The sequence below is a fragment of the Alosa sapidissima genome, chromosome 6 (assembly GCF_018492685.1).
Source record: "Alosa sapidissima isolate fAloSap1 chromosome 6, fAloSap1.pri, whole genome shotgun sequence".
NCBI classification, from domain to species: domain Eukaryota; kingdom Metazoa; phylum Chordata; class Actinopteri; order Clupeiformes; family Clupeidae; genus Alosa; species Alosa sapidissima.
In genome coordinates, this window is record NC_055962.1 from 28,410,649 (window position 1) to 28,437,147 (window position 26,499).

General features: G+C 41.7%; 4 protein-coding genes across 5 annotated transcripts; 1 reads left to right on the plus strand and 3 right to left on the minus strand.

The window, feature by feature from the left end:
- Window positions 1–523: 523 nt before the first annotated feature.
- Window positions 524–7,705, minus strand: rad51 (RAD51 recombinase). Of its 2 annotated transcripts, none has more exons than XM_042096312.1 (10): window positions 7,570–7,705; window positions 6,747–6,836; window positions 4,422–4,559; window positions 4,210–4,327; window positions 3,741–3,832; window positions 3,222–3,316; window positions 2,961–3,074; window positions 2,380–2,509; window positions 1,772–1,893; window positions 524–1,160 (listed from the first exon to the last, which is right to left on the minus strand). In XM_042096312.1, exons 2-10 carry the CDS (start codon window positions 6,828–6,830, stop codon window positions 1,037–1,039), a joined length of 1,017 nt encoding a protein of 338 aa, XP_041952246.1. In that variant the 5' UTR covers window positions 6,831–6,836; window positions 7,570–7,705; the 3' UTR covers window positions 524–1,036. The 2 variants fall into 2 exon arrangements, with proteins under 2 accessions (XP_041952246.1, XP_041952247.1); XM_042096313.1 differs by lacking the exon at window positions 7,570–7,705 and adding an exon at window positions 7,322–7,563.
- Window positions 7,706–12,465: 4,760 nt separating this feature from the next.
- Window positions 12,466–19,158, minus strand: LOC121711175 (tapasin-related protein-like). The gene is given in 8 exon segments (XM_042094537.1): window positions 12,466–14,111; window positions 14,218–14,301; window positions 14,512–14,859; window positions 15,634–15,676; window positions 15,678–15,964; window positions 16,071–16,337; window positions 18,678–18,881; window positions 19,095–19,158. Coding segments are annotated over 8 exon segments (1,326 nt in total). The 5' UTR covers window positions 19,144–19,158; the 3' UTR covers window positions 12,466–14,067.
- Window positions 19,159–20,832: 1,674 nt separating this feature from the next.
- On the minus strand, window positions 20,833–23,486 carry LOC121712227. The gene is made up of 4 exons (XM_042096314.1): window positions 22,976–23,486; window positions 21,920–22,930; window positions 21,282–21,452; window positions 20,833–21,085 (listed from the first exon to the last, which is right to left on the minus strand). Exons 2-4 carry the CDS (start codon window positions 22,266–22,268, stop codon window positions 20,904–20,906), a joined length of 702 nt encoding a protein of 233 aa, XP_041952248.1. The 5' UTR covers window positions 22,269–22,930; window positions 22,976–23,486; the 3' UTR covers window positions 20,833–20,903.
- On the plus strand, window positions 22,609–24,660 carry LOC121712225 (putative nuclease HARBI1). The gene is made up of 2 exons (XM_042096310.1): window positions 22,609–22,714; window positions 23,476–24,660. Exons 1-2 carry the CDS (start codon window positions 22,686–22,688, stop codon window positions 24,626–24,628), a joined length of 1,182 nt encoding a protein of 393 aa, XP_041952244.1. The 5' UTR covers window positions 22,609–22,685; the 3' UTR covers window positions 24,629–24,660.
- Window positions 24,661–26,499: the final 1,839 nt, after the last annotated feature.

Sequence of the window (26,499 nt, forward strand, 5' to 3'; positions counted from 1 at the left end):
GAACTGAAACACGACGAACCACATTAATAGCAAATAGAAACTGTAATGCTCTTACTATTAGTGTTATTGCTACTACATTGCACATATCTGTACATGTTGTTCATACATTTATCACAGCCATATTTATTCTGCTATTACAGTATATAGTAACTGCTAATACACGGCACATATTTATATCTAATTTATATTACTCTAAAGCATCTTCTGTGAACCTACTGCATGCTACTGTCTACACTGCACTACATTTCTTGTCCTGCCTCTGCATCAGCTGTCTATACTTTGTATATCACATTACACTTTTCTGCTTTTGTACTTGTACTCTGCACAATGACAAAGTTTAATCTAATCTAATGGATCAATAGTATTTAATAGGTACCCATTTTCTATTGTATTTGCCATTGCTCTCATATTCCCATCTACACATTTACAGTGGCCTATGTAGCGATGAGGCCACCTAATAGCTTGTCTACAGACTACGCCAGGTGCAGCAACTTTGGAATGACAGATTGAATCAGCCATGAAACCTGATCATAAAATGATTTTAATATATAATATGTACACAACGTGTAGATGGTTAACACAGAAATAAAGACAAATAAAGGCAGCAGGACAATGACAAACAAAAATAAAGAAACTCCACAAAGGAAAACTATACTGCATCTCCTACTGTAAACGACACTTCCAATATGACGAAATGATCATTCCCAACCTGGGGGGGGGGGGGGGGGGGGGAATCAATGGCTGAGTTTATGAAGCGTGCACCTCGTTCAAGGACACGCCAAACCCTTCATCTCCCAAGCAGTCCTTCTGCAACTACGGGATGAAAGCCATTTCAAAAAATGCACTTCTCAATACGTTTAAGTTCAGAATTGAGTTTATATTGTGTAGTCCCCATAAGCTTCATATTGCCAACAAGTTCTCAACTAATCTTTAGGTTGAGTTTCTGCCAAGGCATCAAACATTGAAGTTACGCTGAAGCTGTGCGGGTCCAAGCGGTTCTGTGGGCGCTTCTCTGAGTGGAAGCACCGTGCTCTCTTCAGTCTTTGGCATCTCCCACGCCATCAGCGTTAATGGCAAACATGGCCTCCGCTTCCGGTAAACAGGGGGAATCGTAGATCTTACATATCCTTGTTTCTCCCCTGCCTTTTCTCAAATACAACCTATTTGGAGCGAGTGATGACCGGCAGGAACAGAAGCAAAGAGAGCAGGAAAGGAAGAAGAGGACAAGGTAACAGTTTAGGGGGAAAAAGGCACAAATTGCAGCCGTCAGTTGAGAAACAACACAGAGGGTCCCTAATTTAAATAATAAGCAAAGTGCAAAGTCAGGCACTGTGTTAAAGGAAATCCTATGATTTTTCCACATATCCGATCTCTGTTTCTCGAGGTCACAGAGTACTGTCGGTACGGGGAAAAAAACCCTAAAACAACCGGTTTTACCTAGCTCGAGTTGCTGCAGGCAACAGCTAAAGCAGCCAGGCAGCTACAGCGCTACACTCTGGGGGCATGAACGTGGGGGTTCACAAACATGCCCCCAGAGTGTAGCGCTGTAGCTGCAACACGTGAACCAAAGCAATCATGAGGTGTATGGGAGCACACTGCCAACCCACTCGTATTCGTGCATTTTGCTGATGGTATTAGAAATTCATTTTTCCAAGTTATTTAATCAACAAGTTACTTAATAGTTATTTAATAGTTCATTTTTTGCTTATTTCCCAACTGCACTATGTTTGTCATTTAAATAAGGGCAGCGGAGGCTCTCTCTATACTGTACCTTGTCGTGGAAGCATGTGCTATGATATTGCCACCAATGGGCTTTTTGGGGTCGGCAGAGAACATGGCCGCTCCATCCACCTGAGCCACCACTTGGTTGGTGATGACAACCGCCACTCCAAACTGCCATTAGAGAGAAAACACACACACACAGTTATAGAAGTTGAGGTCACTCTGAGCTAGCTGTGGGCCACTTTCCAACTGGCTGCTCGGTCTCTGTGATTTGCTTTCAGCCACAATAGAATGTCTCAGACTGTGACAATTTCACAATGAAAACATTTTAAGTAAAAAAAAAAAAAAAAAAAAACTGCCTGACCTTTGAGGAACTAAAAACAGATTTCACAAAAGGTTCCTACAGTACAGTAGGCCTTTAAAAGGAGAAACAGTGGGCCCCAGCCGTGGCGCAACTGGCTGGGGCACCTGCACCGTACGCCAGTGACCCGTGTTCAATTCCCGCCCTGTGGTCCTTTTCGGATCCCACCCCGACTCTCTCTCCCACTCAATTCCTGTCATTCTCCACCGTCCTATCGAATTAAAGGCATAAAAAGCCCCAACAAATATTTAAACATTTTGAAAAGCGGTGAAAAGCCCAGATGCTTGAGGACCCACCTCATCAGCCAAGCGCAGCAGCATGCGTAAGAACCTGGCCAAATGGCCCTGGCGGGCGGCCAGCTCTCCTCTACCGGAGTAGTCGGTCCTGTAGAGCGCCGTGGCACTGTCCACAATCAGCAGGGCATATCTGATACGGAGAGACGGGATAACTTCTCATTTCAACCTCAAAGTTATGAATTTTAAAAACAGTTTCCACATGATGAAAACTAGTGTTGTACAATGCACCGATACTAGAAGGGACCCATTGAAATAACCAAATGTTACAAGTCCATTTAATTAGAACCAATACATTAAGATTGGAATCTTAATACCATTTTAATAAAATAAGGTTCATGTTCTGACATCTAGATCTATCCTACTACAGAAGTTTTGTGCCACAGTTTCGTTTCGGCATTGGTATCTAGAAACTTAGGCCTAGTAGTTCCTGGAAGTTAACAGTCCTAGTGGAGGATAGTGATGATGCATTTAGGGTGGGCCAAGTTGACAGTCCTAGTGGAGGATAGTGATGGTGATGGGTTTAGGGTGGGACAGGGTAACCACAAACCATTGATGGAGTCAGACTGAATGGGAGAACCTACCTGGATTCAGCCATCATGGCAGATGCCTGATATAGCAGCTGAGTCTGGTGGTCAGTGTTGAAGGCTCTGGCATAAGCAACATTGTCCAGGACATCACTCCCGACCAACCCATACCTGGAAATAAATACACCTATTAAACACCCCAGTGTAAAGCGACATCCGGCATTATCTACTTTCAGATGCTGACAGAATTTTGAGGCATAATGTCAGCAGCAGGTACATATTAAATGAAGCTTGTGTGTTTAAAGCAGAAGAGCAGACCTCTCAGCCACAGCCAGAAGTCTCTCCGGTCTGAAGGTCCCCTCTGTGTCTATGTACATGGCTTTGCCCTCTCCACCACCCTGGTCAATGGGCAACTGAGAGAAAGGACAAACAGAACAGGTCACAAAACAATAAAAATAATTCTAACAATAATAATTATAACAATTCTAACAATAATAATAATAATAATAATAATAATAAATGTCAACCCGCAAAATACATGCTTGACTTTTACCATGACATTGAACTCAAAATGTGAGCTTGAGTTTTATTCTAATACCGGTTCTGATCATACTGTATATCCCACTTATCCGAATAGGTTTCTTTTTTTTTTTAGGAACATGCAATTCTATTTTGAACGTCACCCTGAACCCCAACAGCATTTCCATGCTTTAGAGAAATCAGTGCTTCTGAGTGGCCAGTGTACAACATAATATTCCTCTTTCCTACATTCACAGACTGTGGAACAGTAAATTGAGACTGACTTCATATTTCACATTCTTGCCAATAACACACTACCTGACAGGTCACTGCAAGGGTGTGACACAACTGTGTCTTTCCTGTTCTGAACTCCCCAAACATCTCTGTGATGGAGCCCGTCTCTACGCCTCCTGGGACAGAAACACATACAGAATCATAACCCACAGGTTCATAAGAGATGGATATGGTTTAAGGCAATTCTGACAGATTCATATCTGAGCCTACAAATACATGCTCTGAGCTTCCATGACCAAACCCAATGTTTTGCGCTCACTCAAGAACAGTGCTGGATAAAACCACAATATACCATTCTATGTTCTAGCAGTTCTATACAGGACCATCTAGTTTTTCACTTTTTTAGATTTATAGAACATGCCTCAGCATAACAAGTAAAACCACTGCATGCCTCAACACAACTAATGGTCCTTATTTTCATGAATGTTTCAGTAGATAGTAGATCATGTTTCAGTAGATAGTAGATCATGTTTCAGTAGATATATAAACATACCCTGAAGTAGCTTGTCCAGTTCCTTGGAGCCTGTGGAGATCTGGATTATTTCAGCCCGTCGCTGGTGAAACTCTGTCGCTGTGGTGAACCCCATTGGCACTAACTTAGCTGCCTCGCCCTACAGAGTGGACCACATGAGTGAATAATACAACGTAACAGTGGAAAGTAGGGGGGAAATAACAGATCACTTTGATTAAGAGTAACTGTCTCACCAGAATCTTCTCTGCTTTTGCTTCACTGATGCCCTTGATGTTAAGCAGTTCCTTCTTGGGAGCGTATGCCACAGCTTCGATTGTATGGAAGCCAGCATCCTCCAGTTTCTTCACGTCACCAGCACCGATGCCACATTGCTGTGCAGGAAACAGACACATTGAGACAAGTCTACTGAGGATGCTTTAAGCATTTCAATTTTAAATTAAACATCCACAAACCAAGCCCTGATGAAGGCCCAGAGGGATGAAACCGATCAGCGTTTTTTACCCGTAGTATGCCCCAATATCAAATAAAGGGCTTTTAATTATTTGATCCGTGTCTCCATGCAAGTGTGCCTGAAGTCCGCCAAGCAGAAGTCAGCCAAGCAGCCCCAGTCCTTTCGAACTTCAAGAGCACCTTGCATGTACGTGAAGTCTACTACATCCACAATCTGAGCAGTCAGTATACCTTCCCTTTTTGTATTTGCATTTCAATTTTAAATAAAGAGGGCCCGTTTAATTTCGATAAATCTGTTTTTAAAATGCTTAAAGACTGACCCCCGCCCCACTAAAACAAAGCTTGTCATTATATGTAAAATATTTGGGGAAATATATATTGATTCTGGTAGGCAATTCATTTAACCCTTATAAGGTGTTCGGGTCTGTGGGACCCGTTTTCAGTTTTTAGCTTAATAAAAATGATACAAATAATATTTTTTTTAAACTAAGAGTCATTGGCCTTGGCTCATTTTCTGTGAGGAACATAAATCAGAAAACATTTTCAATGACCCCCCCCCCCCCCCCCCCTGCATAGCCCCCCTTCACATTTATATTACACACAGGATGTTCGGGTCCACTGGACCCGGAACTAGTTAAAGTGTGGAAATCATAGGTCCTGTGTATGTGTGTGTGTGTCAGTGGGTTTTGATGGTGATGCAGTGCAAATAGTTTCAGAAAGTGAGGATAACATTTCTGAAAAATTAGAGTCCGACACTGAGTTTGAAGAGGAGGATAAGCATCAGCCAGCTCCGAAACGTAAAAGAGCCCAGGACCATCCCGTGAGCAGGCAGGACCAGCCCGCAAGCAGCCAGGACCAGCCTGTGAGCAGCCGGGACCAGCCCAAAGCAGCCAGCTCCAGGACCAGCCCGCAAGTAGCCAGGACCAGCCCGCAAGCAGCCAGCCCCAGGACCAGCACGCAAGCAGCCAGCCCCAGGACCATCCTGTGAGCAGCTAGCCCCAGGACCATCCCGTGAGCAGCCAGGACCAGTCCACAAGCAGCCAGCCCCAGGACCAACCCATGAGCAGCTAGCCTTAGAACTAGCCCGTCAGCCTACATCAAACGCCAAGTGAATCTCAGGACCAGCCTGCCAGCAGCCAGCCCCAGGACCGGCCAATAAGCAGCAAGCCACAGGACTAGCTCGTCAGTCAGCTTCAAAACGCAAACAGGCCTCAGGACCAGACCGTGAGCAGCCAGCCATAGGACCAGCCTGTCAGCCATCTCCGAAACGCAAGCGAACCTCAGGACCAGCCAATGAGCAGCAAGCGGCAGGACCAGCCGTTGAGCAGCCAGCCATAGAAGCAGCCATTGAGCAGCCAGACATTGGACTAGACTGTCAGCAGCTTGCAAATGACAACATATGGATGTCAAAAAATGGTAGAATTGAATGGTCTTCCTGCTCAAGAAATGAACCCCCTTGCATGGCTGCCAATGTGATTCGGATGCTACCAGGACCTACATGCTTGGCAGTCACTCATGCACAAGACATCAATTCTTCTTTTTACCTTTTCATGCCATCCCCTATCAAAAAAAACATATGCAATACACACACAGTGAGACTCTGCCCCTCATGTGTGGTATAGTCTGGTATAAAATTGCCATGTTCAATGGCTTAAATGTGTTGTTCAGACAGATGTTATTGAGTATGTTCTATTTCTAATGAAATTAAAATAAATAAAACTTGCTTCATTTGTATAATTGTTGATTATTTTCCAGTTATGCCTGTTTTATGATGGATTTCCTTATTTTGTTATATTTTAATACAAAAATAAACAAAAACGAGTGGCACTTCTATTCATAATTGTGATTTAATAAAGGTAAAGGCAACACATTTAACATATGTGTTGTTTATATTACTTGCAATTGGGATAGGAAAAAAATTGATTATGTTGAATTAAAAGGCCTAAAATGCAATGGGTCCACTAGACCCGGCAGCACCTCCTGTGTAACAAAAAAACGAACACCCTATGAGGGTTAATGTATATGTATGAGTGTCTATGTAATAGGTTCCCCAGAATGGATTATCGACACAGGCACACGAAAATAAAGGCGTCACGTGTAGGCTATACCTCAAGTCTGTTTAGGGGCTGGGGCCCAAAACTCTCCTCCTCCTCAACTTCTGCCTCCACTCTGCTCTCACTCCTCATAGCCATCGTGTTCTGTGGAGGAAGGTGCATTTTATTACAGGAACAACGAAATTACACACCTCCAGCCATTGCCAATCAGAATGGCATGTTTATAAACATCGTCGACCCAAGTTAACGTTAACAAAATGCAAGATAACTGTTAGCAGAAGGAACAGTAACTTAGCAGTTAGAGAACGTCATGGGAAGTTAACCATCAACAACCAAACAGCTAGCTGCTAATGTTACTTTAGCCGATATCTAGCAGCTGGTAGCAACGTTACAGTTCAACCAGAGAATGTCTAATAATGGCTCTGGTTCAACTTTCTAAATTCACATTTCTGATTAGCAGCTTTGTGCTCCTCTGCAAGGCAGCTAGAGCACAACAATCCGACTTGCTTGTCAACGTCAGCAAAATTATCTTACATTCAAAAAAATAATTACAATCGCGGTAAACGGTCATGAAATAACACAGGACAGCTATCTAGATGTGTTTGTTGAATGGTAAGAAATAACCTTACCAGCCGGGTAACTAGATGGTTGTCATATGAAGTTGAAACTAAACTACGCTAACTTGAATCAAATATCAGCTGGGCCACTGACGTGGCTAACATTAACGAGTAACAGTTGTTGTCAGTTTAGCTAAGTCTAAAATGCACAAATCATTATCGAAATCCAAATACGATTGTTAACTAAACACAAAAGCATAACGTTACGATTTCACGGCGTATGACTAACGTTAGCTTTATTTCAACACATAGAGACCTACCTCTGCTCGATAGCGTTACCAAACAACTAAAATGAAAATTTTCCCGCTCGCCGCTACGTCATCTACAACGTAATGACGTTTCAGTTACTTCAATTTTGCACGGCACGCACTGGTCCTCCCAGCAGAGCCCGTTTACGGAGAGCCGGATCACTCCGATCACTCCGTATTAACTCCATTGTACCTGCAATATGTTGCAGTTCCGCTAGGGGCGATCACAAATAAGTGCAAAAACAATGGGGGTCTATGGAGCTAGACGGCTAAATTTGTCTCTTTCACCTGGTTGTCGTTGAGAAATTGAAGATTTGATTGTGGTTTCTGCAAGCTCAATATGGATTATAGGTCAAAAGTTGAATGAACGAGTAGTCACGTCCTTTCGATTTCTTACAGGTTGGGTCGTTGTTGCCCACAACACACTAGCTTTCTGCTAATGAATTACGTCATTGACACATTTGAAAGGCTTTTTAGAACAAATAAGTGACTCAAAAAATATAATACTCAGCGGTTTGTATTTTCTCTGCCCCCTCTTTTGACTGCAACATTCGAATTTCTGGGCAAAAAATGATATCCCGAGAAAAGTGGATTTGAGGGGTACAGCTCCATAGGCCTCCATTCATTCTGCACTTATTCGTGAGCGCCCTCATGTGGAACCAGAAAAGGAACTGCAACCAGTTCAGAAACCAGAAGTTTCCCGAGAGTGGCAGTTCTCCCCTTATTAGACATTCTCTGCTCCCAGTCTACACCTAAAATTACTCGTTTACTATATCTCACTGCTGTTGGTGACCTAAGCTGTATGTAAAGTATTTTTCCTTGAAGCCTGATACACACACACACACACACACACACATATATATATATATATATATATATATATATATATATATATAAATCCAGGCACTCCAAATATGGTGACAGGAAGCTGTCCCCATATTTGGAGTGCCTCGATTAATATTTTTTTTTATATTGGACTGATCCCCTTATTAAGAGCACCCGATACCGGATGTACGTTTTTCAACTATAGAGCTACCAGCCATCTGTTCTGATATATGAAGAGTTCAGATGCAAAACCCTCTAAATCCGTCTGACCACTTTTCTAAATGATATTTTTTTTTTTATCAGGCTCCTATAAGTTTTTGCCTACAAATCGATATTTCAGACCAGGAAGAGAGTGGTACAAGGATACAAGTTTATTGTCACATGCATATAGTTACTGGAAGTAAGAAAGGGGGGGGGGGGTGTGTTGGAGAAGCTTCCTGATGAAATAATGTGCTGTGTATGTAGGGGAGGGGGGGGGGGGGGGGGGGGGGGCAGTGTACTGCAAGTATGGTGAAGGGACTTACTATTGCAAGCAGAGTACTGTGTATGATGTATGTGAGTGATGACAGTGAAGATGTGTGTGTGGGCGGGAGGGGAGTGGAGCAGTGACTGTGTGTGTGTGAGTAGGTGGGGGCAGTGTGCTGTAAGTATGTAGAGGATGTGTGTTGGAGAAGATCCTGAAGACAATGTGCTGTGTATGTAGGGAGGGGGGGGGGGGGGGCAGTGTGCAGCAAGTATGTAGAGGAGGCTTACTGTAGCCAGCAGTGTGCTGTATGTATGTGAGGTGATGACAGTGATGATGTAAGTGTGTGTGTGTTTGTGTGTGTGTGTGTTGGGGATGGGGGTGGGGGTGGGGGGCAGAAAGGCTAGGCAATCAAGGACATGGGTAGATAGATGGAGGAGAAATCAAAAATAATAAATAAAAAGTTCTATGGAGATGTGCAAAAGTTGGAGAAAGTCAGATGTGTGTGTGTGTGTGTGTGTTTTGACGTGTGATGAAATAAGAAAATAAATAAAAGGTCTGTAGCATAGGGAGAGGGATGTAAAAGTGCTAAAAGTCATGTATGTGTGTGTGTGTGTGGGGGGGGGGGGGGGGGTCATGAGTGCTGAGGAAAGTCAGTATAGTGTGAGTTCAGAGTTGGGAAATGTTTGAGAGTGCTGAGGAGTGAATGTGTGCAAAGTCAGTATAGTGTGAGTTCAGAGTTCGGATGGCCTGGGGATAAAAACTTCTCCTGAGTCTCTCAGTTCTGGCTTTGTGACTACATACAGTGTAGGCGTCTTCTTGATTTCAGCGGTAGGAATAATCCATTGTTAGGAGGAGAAGAGTCCTTCAGGATCTTCAGGGATCTACTATTTACCGCGGTATGAAGCAAAATGATTTGATTAACGTAAAGGCCTACTACTGTATGTATAGAGCATTCATCTGGCTAAATAAGTGCCAGATTTGGCAGCAATTGGATAAAAAGAACTCTCAAAAAACAACTTTGAACCAACATGTTCCTAACAATTGCCAATGTATTCCTATGGAAATTATGGAAATACAGTACAGTATTACAGTATCACAATTTTTATATTAAAAATATTAATTAATATTAATATTAATTTCGTTTTACACTTTTTAGAGCTGATAATGAAAAAACAGAGTTAATAGCAAAAATGAAGCAAAAGGGTTCCTATCCCTGAATAATGCACCTCCCACATTGAGATACACTTTAGAAAGAGTGCACCTTATTTGGACCATTGACCTCATTTTTAGCAGTTTTTTTTATCATACTTGTCATAGAGATCTTTTAAGGTCTTCAAGTGTTTTTTAAGATGTAATTCATCATCAGCATCAACTTTACAGTCAAACGCACAACGAACGGTCCATTCAGAAGCCAGACAACACAGTCAAACGCACGGTCCATTTGTTACACCCCTGAAACAGGGGCAGATATAATCAGAGTGATTTTGGTGTGGTTTCCTCAATATCAGAGTTTAATAGAATGCTTTTCTCAAACAAATGCACACATTATATTGAGCAGAGGAATATACAAATAATTCGTCAACATACATGAACAAGTGGTCAAAATGGCGCAGGCATAAAACTTGTGTCACCTTAAACCGAATTTGAATATGAATTTGAGTAGTATATGTTGAAAGACGAATTTGAATAGTATATGTTGAAACTGAATTCATTAGATTGGAACTGAATCCCAGTCAAGTTGAAATTGAATATAATATTTTGAAATTGAAGTCATTTGCTCTGATACATAAATTATCCTGACTGAAAATGTCGCTCTTGGAATTTTCACATTCAGTTCTCACAATTCAGTTTCAAAACGTGAAATTCAATTTCAGTAGCCTGACGAGCCAGACCCACATTAAAATGTAGGGTCTGGGCACTCACCGTTCGCAGTGCTCAGTCAGAGGGGCGGGATAATCAGTTGTCTTTCAAATTCCCTCTGCACGCAATAGGACAGCGGCAGCGCTATGAGTCCCATGCGTTTCCCACCAGCGGAGCTAGTTGGCTAGTTCAAACGTTTGCCAACTTAATAAAAGCTTAACTCGTGTCACACTGTTCGCCAACAGCAACATCCATCTTATTTGTTTTCAAGTAGCAGGGAATTCAAGCCAAACAGTTGCAACTCTGCCATCAATCATTATGTTAAGCCCACCTAACGACTCTATACACGATTTCATTGGCCTGATATAGTTTCGATTTCTGGAACTCACAAGCCAACGGAGAGTTGCTAGATTAGCCCTGCTGCCGCTAGGGGCGCGTCTAGATTTCTAGGCTACAATTTCAGTCTACCGAGACAAAAATAGCTGGTAGCTAAGGAAGAGCAATCGAGTGCAGAGCTATTGTGATCGCGTGACTAGTGCCAGAGAATGTCTAATAAGGGGAGAACCTTCACTCTCGGAACTCTTCCGGTCTGGTACTGCATCTAGGGGTGCTCGCGGGCGAGTCCAGAATGAATGGAGGTCTATGGAGCTGTACCCCTCAAAATCCACTTTTCTCGGGATATAATTTTTTTTCAAGTAATTTGAAAATTGTATTCGAAAGGGGAGGCAAAGACAATACACTTGGTTGAGTATTATATTTTTTAAAGTCACTTAATTGTTCTAAAAAGCCTTTCAAACATGTCAATGACGTCATTCATTAGCATGATCATAGCATAGCATAGGATCAATGCTAGCGTGTTATGGGCAACAACGACCCAACCTGTAAGAAAACGAAAGGACATGACTCCCGGATTATTTCACTTTTGATTGATAATCCATATCCATTTTGCGAAAAATAAAATAAAATCTGAGGGTTTCAGTTGTTAAATAGGTGAAAACAATAAATGTAGCCATGTAGCTCCATAGGACCCCATGTATTTTGGACTCGCCCGCGATCGCCATCTAGGTGAACTCTGGTGAACTGCAGCCAAATTCGGTTTGTATGGGATTAAGAGTGGGGAGGCTCTCCGTAGACGGGCTCTGCTAGTGCCGAGCGCGAAGCAAATAGCATAGTGTGGGCACCTGGTTTGCACGGTTATTAGACCTGCACGATTCATAAAACACATTCCGATTGTAGGCCTAATTACCTACCGTTTATGTAATTTTAAACAAATAAAACATTTGTTGCAGTATTATTTCAAACTTCTAGCTTGTCAATCCTTGAAATACAGAACTAGCCTAGGCTACCCAGCCATCAAACATCGATGTAGCCTAATTACCTACCGTTTTTGTAATTTTAAACAAATAGGCTAAAACATATTTTGCAGTATTACATTTCAAACTTCCAGCCTGTCAGTCCTTGAAATACAGAACTACCCAGCTAGCCATCAAACATCAATGTACTGTCTACCAATTGCAGTAGGCTACTAAATTGCAAACTTCTAGCCTGTCATTTTTTAAAATGTCATGGGCATAACTTTCTCTCGTTTTCGTTTTTCCTACTCAACTACTGCTCTATTTCTTATCCTGGACTGCCACCTACTGGATAGAAAAGGCAACAACCTAGTATGGGAATACAAATCTAAATGTTTGAATGACCACAAAGGACAAATCATTACAGTTTTCTGTATAAAGTTTAAAGCCACTCTTGTAATACTATGATGTGTAGGCTACCTTTATTTGCTTCCAATTACATATGGTTATGGTTACGCTTTTGTCCAAAGCAACATACAAATACAAAACAATATAATGCTTAAAATGTAACTGGGAACAAATTAAGATGTTGGTCAGACTATAATAAAGAGAATAGCAATAATAAACAACCATGTCAATTCAATCAATAGCCTAATGACACAAACAATGAGAAAAAAGGGAAAATAGCAATATTAAACAATACTTTACATGCAGTCAATAATATGATAAAAATAACAATAGCATAGTAAGATTATGGAGAATATCAATAATAAACAACAATGTCAAATTAATCAACAGCCTAATGAAAATAAAACAATGCTATATGATAATAATACTATATGATATGATAATACTTAATGAACTAAGTGCATGTTGAACAGATGTCTTTAGACCCACTCGAAGGAGGTCCAGGCACTGATCTATAAAGATCAGTGGGTTCTTTATAGATCAGTGGGTTCAGGAGACAGCTCGCTAAGAGGGTGCTGCTCTTTGCTTCGCGCACGGCACTAGTCACGCCATCACAATAGCTCTGCACTCGATTGCTCTTCCTTAGCTACCAGCTGTTTTTGTCTCGGTAGACTGAAACTGAATTTCACGTTTTGAAACTGAATTGTGAGAACTGAATGTGAAAATTCCAAGAGCGAAATTTTCAGTCAGGATAATTTATGTATCAGAGCAAATGACTTCAATTTCAAAATATTATATTCAATTTCAAGTTTACTGGGATTCAGTTCCAATCTAATGAATTCAGTTTCAACATATACTATTCAAATTCGTTTTTCCAATACAATTGCTCAAATTCATATTCAAATTCGGTTTAAGGTGACAAGTTTTACTCCATACAGGCACGCCGTATCAGGCAGCATGGTTGAGAAACATTTCTTCACTCACGCACATTAGCTACATTAAAATGCATACAAAAGTTCTCTATTTTTACATTTAAATTCGATTTTAAACGAAGCAATTATTACACAACTGTAGATCTTACAATAACAAAAGAGGGCATGGCTGTACCTGAAACAGGGGCAGATATAATCACAGAGTGATTTTGGTGTGGTTTCCTCAATATCAGAGTTTAATAGAATGAGGAAAAAACGCGATCTCCCCTAGTTAGGTGGGTGGAGACAAAAGCAATCGAGCCTAGCTCGCGGATCAAGAGAAATGGTAGGTCAATGACATAACGAATGTAATTATTAAATCAATGAAATACTTGAGACATCATAAACAACACAGATGAGTTTTGTTTTTAACAATTTTAACCACCTCTTGTAAATTATTAATCATGACTATAGTATTCAATTAAATTCTATTACACCAAATGTACTATTTTTAAACCTATAACAAACCATAAACTAATCTTCTATTTACAATCTGCTACACATTCAGAAGCCAGACAACACAGTCATGACATAGGCTACAAAAATATATATATTAAAAAGAAAAAGAAAAACAGAAAACCATAGCATTTTTATAAAAGATAAATGAACCAGTGTTTACAGTGATGACCGGTATTTTTCAAGTCTTTTTTCAGTATTTTTCAAGTCAACATTGCTTTTAGTTTCATAATTACATCATTTTTTGTGGAGATGAGTCATATATGTTTCCTGCAACTGAAAAAGTAATATGTTAGTACATTCCTCAATATGCAAATGTTCAATATTCTGCTGAAACCTGTCACAAAATAAATAAAAGTAAAACAGGAAGCTGTTTCTGTACCTGCAAGTTGTCTGGACAGCAGCAAAGCCAGGATTCCAATTATAATCAGAATAGGAGGTAGGTACCACATATATGAATCTTTCTCTGTCAGGAAACATAACACCTCACAATTACATTTTCTTTACTGGTTGCTTACATGAATTTAAAATTCACCATGCATGCTAGCATAGAAATAGACATAGATAAGAGAAGCAAAGCCAGGACATTAAAAGCTATGTTAAGAGCTATGTTTAGAATCCTGCATGATTTAACATGTACAGTTTTAATCATAACTCAGATTGAGACAGTACTAACCTGTGACACTGAGGGTGAAGCTCTTCCGGATGGGCATTTGCAGAGCATCGTGCGACACCCTGCATGTGTAGCTGTACCCAGAGTCCTGGGGGGTGGGCTTGAGCAGGAAGTGGGCAGTGAGAGAGTAGGTGCCGTCCGGATTGTTGCTGTGGTTGGAGAACATGACAATACCTAGAGTATTCAGCACTTCAGGCACGCGGCTTGCTCCTGGGGTAAGAGACTCCTTCAACCACTCTATGTGCACGTCCAGGGGGTAGTAGTGTGTCGCCTCACAAGCCACCATCTGCAACTCCCCCTCAGACAGAGACACCTCAGAGTTCACGTTCAGGGACACAGCGGGAGGCAGAGCTGCTCAATTATGGCAAAAATCATAATCACGATTATTTAACAAATATTCATGGGGGATGGGGGGGGGGGGGGGGTACTCATATAACTTAAGTTGAATATATTTTCTATTTATTCATATCAGCACATTGCAGATGTATTACATTGTGATTAGCCTACTGTGATGTGTGGCATATTCAGGCATTTTGGATTAAATCCAGTGACAAGTACGCTGATGATCTGATATAAATGCTCTTTTCTTTAGAATTCTACTTCGGTCATGCTTGTAGGCTTACTCTGTTTGTATCTGCACTAGTCTGGCTCTCCGCAACAGCATATTAGCAGCTTTTCTGTTTCTCCTCTCTGACATCTTTTCATTAGCTATCTTTTCTTGGCTCTCTGCTTCAGCTGCCACAGCAGCTCTGGTTGAAACCACTGGTTGATAGCTGGATAACTAATAAATCAAGCTGGTCGGAGTGTTTAGTTCCCCACGTATTTGCAACTTTAAATGTAGCTACTCTCAAAAAACAACTTTGAACCAACTAGAAATAGAATGGTTCTTCATTCAGGTGAAAGGTTCATGGCTTTTTTAAAGCCATCAAATTGCACCTGTCCCCATCAACAAGTTGTGATTGACTAGAATGGCACATGACTCTGACTCAAGTCACTTTGCCATTTACTGAGCACAGGGCTGAACACAAGAGTATTTTATAAAGTGTAAATCACTTTACACTTTATAAAATAGATGATAGATAGATCTTTTTAAGTCATGTTTTTCCCCCCGTAAGAGTCTCTCACCCATGAGCTGCAGGGCCATGCTGTGACTGCCGGCGATTGGGGGGTACGTGCACCGAGCAGACGTAGGTGCCCTCACTGGTTTCCCTTGTGAGGGGGATCTTGAGAGACGCGTCTCCCTTAGCAATGGCCTTCACAGACACACCACTGCCCTCACTCTGGCCCGTGTGGCTGGAGTAGCTGAAGAGTTTGGAGCGGTGGCCTTTGCGCTGCAGGTGCCACTCCACAGTGAGGTGGGCTGCCTTGTGGTCTACAGCAAACTCACAGTTCAGGGTCTGCTCCTTCATCAGGCCGACCACCACAGTGGGGGTGTTGCTGAACATCAACATTACAGCTGGCCAGGCACAGAAACAGAGGCATGTGGAAAGGCATAAACTGTATGGTAATATTACCACAGTTATTATCCTACTCTGTTCTCTAAGCAATGACATTGACTTTACCTGTGGTGCTGATTATGTCTTTATCTGCAACTGGAACCCACTGGTCTGGCTGCATAACATTGGGAACATTGGAACTATGTGTGAGGAAAGAAGTGATGACAAATAGTCCCTCCGTGTGGCGCAGTGTGCAGGTAAACCAGTTGTCGGGCTCCTGGGCTCCCAAGCTGGGCCAGCGCTCCGGCGTCCCGCCCGAGTAGTGCCTGCGCACCTCGCATTGAAGAGTGTCCAATCCACCTTTAATGTACCGTCGCATGTCCACCTTATATGCTGAGACCCACAAAGACATTTGTCAGTTGGCGTAGTACAGTGGTCCCCAAACTCCGCCAACTCATTTTGGGTGACCCCCCGAAACATGTCCGTGGTATATAGCATCTGGCCCGCACGGGAGTACGACATCGTCAAACTATAACCGGCGTAATTTCCCCATTCATTCTCTATGGCGAGTCTTAACAGTACACATGTAATACTCTTTTTGTCCACTTTGTTTTGGCGCTGTTTCGCGTTTGCCATCGAAAACGGAATGAAATGTAGGCCTACCTGCAAACAATGTAAGAGGCCTATGCTGACTGCATCAGTGCTCAAAGTATTTCTAAAAGTTTATCAATTATTTGTTAATAACTAACTAACTTCTATTCAAGTTTTTCTGGGACTTTCTGGGATAATTATTTCTATTTTTTATTCACATGTTCATACAGAGTTCAAAGTTCTCATCAGGTGAGTGAAAGTTAAAATGGTGGTCATTTCAGATGTGTTTGCCAGCACTTCATAAAACTCTCATAGTTTGATAACTTTAAATTATTTGTAGGATATTGCTTGTTCACAACTTGAGCTATGTATGCAAAGAAACAGAGTCTTTTTATTAGTATTATTTCATTTGAGCTACATTTTACACTGATATGGCATGGTGGCAACATAAACACAGCTAGCAATGGTATTAAATTGCAGTGATGATTAAATGTAATGGAATATTCAACTAAGGTAGACTGCTGTTGTTCACAGTATTAAGCTATTTATGGTTGATATCAGTGTTGTGCGTGAACGAGTTCAAAAGAACGCGTTCATTGAACACGCTAATTTTTTCGTGAACGTTGAACTGAACGCAACACATTTTTTAATAAAGAACTTGAACGTGAATTAGTTCACATTATGTGTCATGAACGGCAGACATCACTGTAAATGAACGTTGGAATTTGTTAACTGAGTGACATCTGTTTTCTCTTTTGAAACGGAACGAGAGAAAGTTCCTCCTTCCTGTATTGTCGCTGGTGCCGCTTAAATCATGCATCACCAGACAGAAATGGTTTTTGACATGTGTGCGCAATGCATTGCGGGCAACGTAGTGTCCGGCTGAGAATAGTTGAATAGCATCAGAGCCCGTCTACGGAGAGCCTGGCCACTCCGTATTAAGTCCCATTGTACCTAATTTTGGTTGCAGTTCCACCAGATTTCCACTGGGTGCGATCGCCATGAGTGCAGAATGAATGGGAGTCAATGGAGCTAGACGGCTAAAATTGTCTTTTTCACCTGATTGTCGTTGACAAATCTCTTTGATTGTAGTTTGTATAACTTCAACATGAGTTATAGGTCAAAAGTTGAATGAACGAGTACTTATGTCCTTTTGATTTCTTACAGTTTGGGTCGTTGTTGCCCATAACACGCTAGCATTGTGCTAATGAGTGACATCATTGACACGTTTGAAAGGCTTTTTAGAACAATTAAGTGACTTTAAAAAATATAATACTCCACCAAGTGTATTTTCTTTGACTCCCCTTTCGAATACAATATTCAAATTACTTGGAAAAAAAAATATATCCCGAGAAAAGTGGATTTTGAGGGGTACAGCTCCATAGACCTCCATGCATTCTGCACTCATGGACGAGCGCCCTCATGTGGAACCACAGAAGGAACTGCAACCAGTTCAGAAACCGAGTTCTCTCCTTATTAGACATTCTCTGATAGCATCCTGGCTTCCGCACAACGTTAACCGTGATGAATTGCAGCAGAGCGGGGTAGGCATAGCAACGCCGCGTAACAGGCAGCGACGAGAGCGCCGAGGGCTGGATTTCATTGCACTAAGTATAGAACTGGTCTACCTTGTCTGTACTGCTGCAAGTTTTATCACCTGGTAAGAAACCCACAATTGCAGTGTCATGAGCAAATGTCTAATGAGCAGCTTCAAAGAACGTATAGTTATTTCTAGCTCATAGTGTGAAAAAAAGTATTTATTTAAATATCTCACGAAAAAAGTAAAATGAACTGAACTTTGAACTAGTTCAGAATTAAAATTGTGAACTGTTCACTTTGAGCATGTATGAACTGAACTTGAACTAGTTCAGAAAAGCTGTGAACTGGCACAACACTGGTTGATATACTCCGAGTCTCTGGCCCTCTCTTAGAGCCAGGCATAAGTAAGTATAAGTATAAGTATATATACTTTTTTGATCCCGTGAGGGAAATTTGGTCTCTGCATTTAACCCAATCGGTGAATTTATATACATAGAACATAGTGAGCTGGCCCTCGGAAGAAAAAGTTTGGGGACCACTGGCGTAGTTGTAGCCTACACACATTAAGACAAGGAGTCGACACTTTATGTTGAACAGACTAACCTGTGACAAGGAAGGTTAATAACTCCGAATGCACTGGACTGTCTCCGGGCTTGCCAAACTGCAGTCCAGCATCTCGAAGTTGATATTTTGGTTCCGATACGTTCATCTTCTTCCCTTGAACTAGTTCCTGGACGATCACAACATGTTCGTCAATAAACTCGCATGGCAACCAACGAACCTCATGTATAGGCTGAGAGATAACAGCTGTAAAGCAAAATAAGTATGTCAGTTTGGAATAAACAAATCGATTCGATCGCAACAATTCAATCGATGAAGCTGCCATGGCACGAATACAATAAACACCCACACAAGTCTAACCTGTCAAAAGCACGGAAATAAGAGCACCAAATATCAAAACCATTGTGATTTATGTTAGCCAAAACGGCACACCAGTAAGCCCAACCGGTGTTAATTCACAAACTTCCGCGTTAGTCTTATGGGCCGTTCTTCTAATCGCGACTTGCATCTCGATAGTGACGTCACGTCTGTATCGGAAAACAGGGGCCTCATTACAGAAACTTCCTAACTCTGAAATCCTATCTTAACTTAAGTTAGGAAGGCATTTAGGGGTTTTGGTATTACAGAAGCAGGTTTCCTAACTTAACTTAGGATGAGATCCTATCTTATCTTAAGATAGGAATTTAGCCATTACAGAATCATCCTAAATTAGGAAATCCTAAATTAGGTTGCCATTCACCCTGTCCTAAATCAAAATAACTGTCACTAACTGAAAAAAATATGGCAGCAGCACTGCTTGTAGGTATCTTTGACAATGAAGATGAACACATTAACAGAAATGTAATGGCAGAAAGGCTACTTAGACCGCATAATGATGTGTTAAATTTTCCAGACCGTGCTTTAATTTCATTTTATCGTCTGCCAAGACATTTAATTTTGAATTTGGTGGAAGAACTACGTCCAGTTCTGGAGAGGCCTACAAGGAGACATGGAGCCTTGCCAGTGCTTGTGCAGGTAACAAATGCTCTGCGTTTTTTTGCCAAGGGTGACTTCCAGACTGAGGTTGCAAGCCTTTCTTCGGTGTCACAGCCGTGTATTTCACGCAACCTCATGGAAGTCACCAAAGCCATCTGCAATCTGGCACCAAATTATATTGTTTCCGCGTGGAGAAGAGCTTCTGCAGATAAAGGAGGAGTTTTTACAACTGAGTGGAATGCCAGGGGTAGTTGGGCTTATTGATGGGTCACTTTTTCCAATCAAAGCTCCAAGTGGCCCAAGTGAGCCGGCATACGTGTGCCGTAAAGGATACCATGCCATAAACGTTCAGGCCATAGGGGACCAAAATATGGTTATACGGCATTTGTTGGCAAAGTGGCCTGGATCCATCCACGATTCATTCATATTCAACACCAGGTAGGTCCTTGACACTAACATAAATTATTGTTTTACAGACTTCATTATAGGCTTCACTCAAATACTATTTAAAATATGAAATGTGCCCATTTACAGTGATATCAATGCTTACCTGGGTGAGGGCAGGGCAAGTGGATGGCTTTTGGGAGACTCGGGATACCCCTTGAAACCCTACCTAATGACACCGGTCATGAATGAGCAGACAGAGGCAGAGAGTTAGTATAATGTGGCACACAAAAGGTGCCGTAGCCGTCAGGAGAGGCTTTATGGTATATGGAAAGGAAGGTGAGACATACTGCTTTGATGCATTCAATAGTGTAGATAAGGAGTGTGTAGTAACCCTGAAGAAGAAGCTAGTGTTAAACTATACACTTCAAAAGCAATGTAGCAAATGTATAAGTTTAATATGATTTAATATTAATATGGACTATAACATCATACCAAAAATTAAAGCCTGTTACCATGATGGCAATACAAACTAACTGGTTAATTGGTGCAGTGCTGGTTAATTTATGTTGTTGTAGATGGAGATGCCATGATAAGAGTGGGGGATATCTTCAGTATTCCCCTGAGAGAGTGGTGATGTTTGTGAAGGCCACTGCTGTGCTGCACAACATATGCAGGATGGCTAATCTCCCTGACCCTGAAAACATCCCGGTTGAAGATGTGGAGGAAGGCCATGATGGCATAGGCCTACATGATGGTGCACAGACTGGCAGAACTGCCAGAAACAACTTAATTGCACATTATTTTACAAGATAATTAAAGACAAAACATTGCAGTTTGATTTAAAATATTTATTTTTGACAATATTAAATAAATACATTTAAATAAGTGTGCATTTTTTTTTATAGTTCAGAGAGATCGACAATGTTGTTCCCTCGATTTTTTTAAATACTCCTTCATAAATTCGAATTTTTCTTTTTCCAATTGCAGTCTCTCCTTATCAATATTTACTTTTTCTCTCATTACCAGCAGCTTCTCCTTCTCCAACTCCAGAAGCTCCTCTTGTAGGCCTATGTGCTTCTTCTTTTTAGCTGTAGGGAAGAATTAAAAACTGTGAAGATTCAGAATCTAGGCACCTTTCCTTGAACAGCATAGACTAAACGGGACATTTCAGTACATACCTTAACTGTTCATATGGAGTAGCATACAGTTGAGACAGCATCATTGTAAAAATGCACCTCATAGCCTATTTATTTTAAATTACCATCAACGTTGAATTCGACTTACCAGCTGATGGGATGACAATTGCTGGTGGCAGATTCATAGTGTCACACTCTGAGTCCATCAGCGTTAATATGACCCTTCTCGATTCAGGGTCAGACGATGTCGACTGACACACCTCGCCACGTCTCTGCTCACACAGCTCATCCAGTCCCACCTCCGTGCCGGTTGCAATGCCTATGATACACAAATTATTTCACGTTAGGGAGTTGTCAGCGTTGGCTTTTCTTTTGCTGTCTACATAGCTCTAGGCCGACTGTATTTTGTCTGGTTCGACACAAGTAACATGTAGCTTCTGGTGGCCCTATTCTAGGGTTACTATGTAGCCACTCCTCCAGGTAGCCGTTACGCTGCTACATTTTAGATTATCATCGTTAACGTTACATCGTAGCACTAGCTAGCTGACGTCTGTAGCCTGCTACACCGTCCCCAAAATGTAGACACACTGACACTAGTTGACATTAGTTCATACCAATTATGAGGTCCACTCTTTAGGTATATGCCCAACCTAAACTTAGCGCTAGCGTTCTTGTCGTTTAGACATGATATGTCTTACTGAAGACAAACTTTAATAACATTAGTTGCGATTGCCAAGCTAGCAGCTGGCTAATTTGCGATGGAAGCTAGTGCTGAAATCAACTTACCTTCGGTGTAAACTTGACCCATGACGGCCAGGATCTTCTCCTCCAGTGAGGTTAGGGGCTTCACTTCGGGCAAACCAAACCTCCTTTGTAAGACCCCCCTGATCTTAGCATCACTTGCTAGAGAGGACCACTTTTTCTTTGTACTCTCCACCGTCCTCAGCATCCCACAAACTGCTGAGACAGAGTCCGCCACCTCTTTCCAGTGTCTATCTTTAGACTGCGACGTTACGGTCATTGAAAATTTCCCAAACAATAAATGTTTCCTGTCTTCCACCGCCTGAACTAATGCCTCCAACTCGTCTTGGCTGAAATTAAAAGCCCTCCTCTTCTTATCAGCTGGACCTGTCATGACCGTAGCTTGCTGTTTCGTTTAGGCTTTCGTTAGGCTTTAACGTTAACTTTTAAGCTCATTTGTCGTTGTTGATAGCCGTCGAAAAATCAGATTGATAGAACATTTAGGATTTTCCTAAATAAAGATAAGATAGGAAGCCACAGATAAGATAGGAAACGGACATTAGGTTAGGCACTGCTTCTGTAATAGGAAGTTAGGATTTTTCCTATCTTTGGTTTCCTAACTTAAATTAGGATGAGCAGTTAGGATTCTTTCTGTAATGAGGCCCCATGTAACAGCTGTTTTTTGCATTCTGTTTGTACACAACACGACGAGTCGGAGATAATGATGGACGCCCCCAGGAAAGTCGCTCTTGCATTAGCTCTGAAAGAGTACAGAGAGCTACAATCCAAGTATGTGGTTCATCAGCGAAATATGGAAGAAGATGATAGAAAACGGAGAATGTAAGTACATGTTTCAGCGAATTTGAAAGTAGTTTATGAATGTTTTAACCGCTGTTTAAGTGAAAATTCCGTTGCTACGTAACGTAGGCCTAACTTGTAACGGCTTTTTATGTGTAACATTGTAGCCTAACGTTTGTTGCGACATGCAGATGTCCAATCAAAGGTTAAATAGCGGAAGCGGGAGTTGGGCTACTCATCCACTGAGACATCATTACACTGGAAACACAAGGGAAGTCAATTAATAAAACAAGCGCGATACACAAACGGGGGTAGTCACATACAAAACACCGGGTAAAACACATGATGTAGGCTACAACCTAAAGAAAGACTCTAGGCCTACAAGCTAACACATACATGGCAAGATATAGGCTACACAATTACACTCACTAAAGATGCAGTTTTTAAATGCAGCCTACCTAAGATGTTGAAAGATATTAGTAGAACTTTATTCTAGGTTTTCTAAGCCGAATGCTGTGAGCTACTCGGATACGTTAACCTGCAACAAAGAAAGGTGCCCCAGTCTGCTCTTTTTGATAGGCTTGCCTGATTTTGCAGCCTCAACTGGATGATGGAATATCCCACTTTAATTAGAGTCTACCTATATGTTATATAAGTTTAGAATGCCTATTCTGTAAAGTTCTTAAGATCTATTGCTAGTATACGCAATCAACCCCTTTTAACTGCCTTAAGAAACAAAACAATATAACAAAGCAATAGATTTTAAACAACATTTATTAATTTTAGGTTTTCTCTTTCATCAGGGCACTGATCTCGATTGTGTTGCGCTCCAGACATCAAATTATCCTCAAGACGGGAACTGAGTGGGAAATAATGCTCAACTGGAGTGAAGCCACCTTTGCTCGTCATTTGAGGATCTCAAAACACCAGTTCGAGTACCTCTTGACCAAGTTACAGGAGAACGGCCTACACACTGACCACACTCAAGGAAGGACTCCGGTGCCTGATACCAAGAAGGTTCTAATCTTCCTCTGGTATATGGCCAATCAGAACAGCTTCAGGGAGATTTCTGACAAATTTGATGTATCACAGTCAGCAGCGCATGGAATCATCCACCAAGTGCTGACCATCATGTCAGGCATAGGAAACACCTTTATCTCCTGGCCAAATGCTTGTGAAAAAGCTGCCTCTGCTGCTGCCTTTCACCGTGTCTGTGGCCTTGATGGGGTTATTGGGGCAATTGATGGCTGCCACATCAGGGTCCAGAGGCCACCCATAAGAGGAGGGGATTATATGAACCGCAAGGCATACTATTCTGTTCTCCTTCAGGGGATTGTGGATGACCGGGCCCGCTTCATTGACATCTTTGCAGGACCACTAGGCAGGGTGCATGATGCCAGAATGCTGAGGAGTTCCACATTCTTCACACAATGGCAGAAGATGGGGGAGCGCTGTCTGCTTGGGGATAGTGCCTACATTGGCCATGCCTTCCCATTCATCAAGACTCCAAGGCGTGACAATGGAGCTCTAACGGTGGAAGACCTTAGGCACAACTCAAAGATCAGCCAGGGGAGGGTTATTGTGGAGAATGCCTTTGGAAGAATGAAGTGCAAATGGAGGTGTCTACGTGACCTCCAGAACACCCGCATTGACATTGTGGTCATGATCATTATGTCTGCTTGTTTCTTACACAACATGTGTATCGCTGCTTCAGCCGTATGTCCAGAACACCGACTGGCTGCCCAAGGCAGGACGATCACAATGAGTAGACTCATTTTTACAGTTGAAAAGCTTCTAAATATATTTACTCTTACAATGCATTCGCTTTCTGTTGTTATTGATGTTTACTTGTTATATTCTGTGTGTACTAATGATAATGTTTTACCTAAATTGAATGCTTCACCATTTTCTAGCCCACAGTATGGTTTTGAGCAATTAAATATTTATTTTCCATAAAAAAATACTAAATAAGAAACAGAATAAAAAAATGATTACAAAATATATTATACATACATACACACACACAACTTCACTTAACAAACTAAAGATTTTGAATAAAATATATATATAGATATATAGAGACAGTGGTGTGGGAGGTGGTGAGTGTGGCAGTGGCAGCTTCACTGCAAACCACTGCTTCCTGTCTTCGGACATCCACCCCATCTTTTGTTCCTACAAAAGGGAACACCACATCATGTTGGGCCCCAAGCAGATCATCCATTTCTTTATAGAATTGGAAATGCATGGGGCCCTTCCCTGTGCTGGTGTTATTATCTTTGACCTTTTTATACCCCTCCACTAAGGTGCACCACTTCCTGGCCACCTTGTCAGGGCAGAATGCTTCTTTGTATTGTTCAGTTAGTTTTGAGGCCATATCTGCCCACAGCTCCTTCTTATTCTTCCGGCCAAACTTTAGCCGGCTGTTGAGGTCCCTCATAGATTTTGGGAGACCCTCTCCCTCCCTCTCCAGATGTAGCCTCATCAGGTCCACAAGGAAGAGGGTTTGCTCCCTCGTAAAAAAAATCATGCTTCCGCATGGGCAGCGCTATGGGATCGTCAGCAGAGGGTGCCTCAGGGCAGCTGCCTATATAACACATAAAAGCAATATGCCAGTAAGCACAAGGTTATTAACATCCTTACTAATGCTATTCTAATGATCAAACTATGGTCATTATTTCCATTATACCAGCTTCAACGAGGTTGACCTTGATGGATAGGTCCCCATCAGCATAGAATACTGTGGGGTCGGCTTTATGCTGGTACAGAGGACCAGGGAACCGCAGGGTCCTCTGTGAGTTGAGGAACAGGTCCATGTTCTCTCCTAAATACACTAAAACACACACATACACGGCAATTACATTATAGCCATGATTTAGCTTGAATGAACATGTAATGGTACTGACCACAATTGGCTTGTCAATCCTTGACCTATGTTTCAGGTCTCAACTAATTATTACACATATAACAACCCTGAAGAGGTTTCCATTGTGTTCAGAGTGGGTGAAGTGCTTTGCTCTAACCAGGCACATTAAGGATTCACCCATTTAAGGCCTATTCACACCAAGAACGATAACTATAATCATAACGATAAAAGCGTTCACAACGATAACAGATAGGCCTAGTTTATGTGTGAACGTCGTCATTCATATTAATTAATGCACAATATATTTATAGTTACCGTTGTCGTTCTTGGTGTGAATGGGCCTTTAGTGACTAGCCTAATATGCTTGAACAATAGCATATTTCTGTGTTTAAACGTTAATCAAATATAGACACATGTTCATTACATATTGCCAAACATATTTCACAGTTTGATATCTGAATATGCCATTATGATTAACGTTAACGGTAACGTATGCTGCTGCTCTGACTCGGCATTGTTGACATAGCAACATGGAGCGTCTCTAGACAATTTTAATGGCACAAGCTACAAAATAACTTTATTAGGCGGCACTTGACACATAAAAAGACTGTAGCGACATGCCTATAGGTAACAGTATACAGTGCTGTGTGTACGACTTCTTCATTTGGTTACAACAAAGACAAAAGTGCTTTAAATAGCATAAAACCATAAGTTTTAACTTACGTGTGATGCTTGTAGTAGCCATCTTGTAAACTGAACTCGGGGTCCTCTGAGTTCAGACGACTTGACGAGTTGTTTAAACAACCTCGGGAGCATTCTTTTTGCAACGTCCATTTCGTAACCCAGGTAACCGGCTCGCAAATCGAGTTCGGTGGACAAAAAGAACGGCCTATTAAATGCAGGGCCGGGCAGAAGGAAATCCTGCGCCCTGGGCGAAATAGGAATATACCGCCCTCATATTCAT

What these genes read in the sequence shown, in the direction of transcription:
- rad51 (XM_042096312.1), bottom strand. Translation starts at nt 6,830, where the DNA reads ATGGCTATGAGGAGTGAGAGCAGAGTGGAGGCAGAAGTTGAGGAGGAG. An exon ending in CAAAAGCAGAGAAGATTCTG is followed by an intron (nt 4,328 to 4,421) that starts GTGAGACAGTTA and finishes TCCACTCTGTAG; the next exon opens with GGCGAGGCAGCTAAGTTAGT. An exon ending in CCCTTGCAGTGACCTGTCAG is followed by an intron (nt 3,317 to 3,740) that starts GTAGTGTGTTAT and finishes CCTTTCTCTCAG; the next exon opens with TTGCCCATTGACCAGGGTGG.
- LOC121712227 (XM_042096314.1), bottom strand. Translation starts at nt 22,268, where the DNA reads ATGACAGGTCCAGCTGATAAGAAGAGGAGGGCTTTTAATTTCAGCCAA. An exon ending in GGGTCAAGTTTACACCGAAG is followed by an intron (nt 21,453 to 21,919) that starts GTAAGTTGATTT and finishes TGTGTATCATAG; the next exon opens with GCATTGCAACCGGCACGGAG. An exon ending in AATTGTCATCCCATCAGCTG is followed by an intron (nt 21,086 to 21,281) that starts GTAAGTCGAATT and finishes TCTTCCCTACAG; the next exon opens with CTAAAAAGAAGAAGCACATA.
- LOC121712225 (XM_042096310.1), top strand. Translation starts at nt 22,686, where the DNA reads ATGGAAGAAGATGATAGAAAACGGAGAAT. An exon ending in GATGATAGAAAACGGAGAAT is followed by an intron (nt 22,715 to 23,475) that starts GTAAGTACATGT and finishes CTCTTTCATCAG; the next exon opens with GGCACTGATCTCGATTGTGT.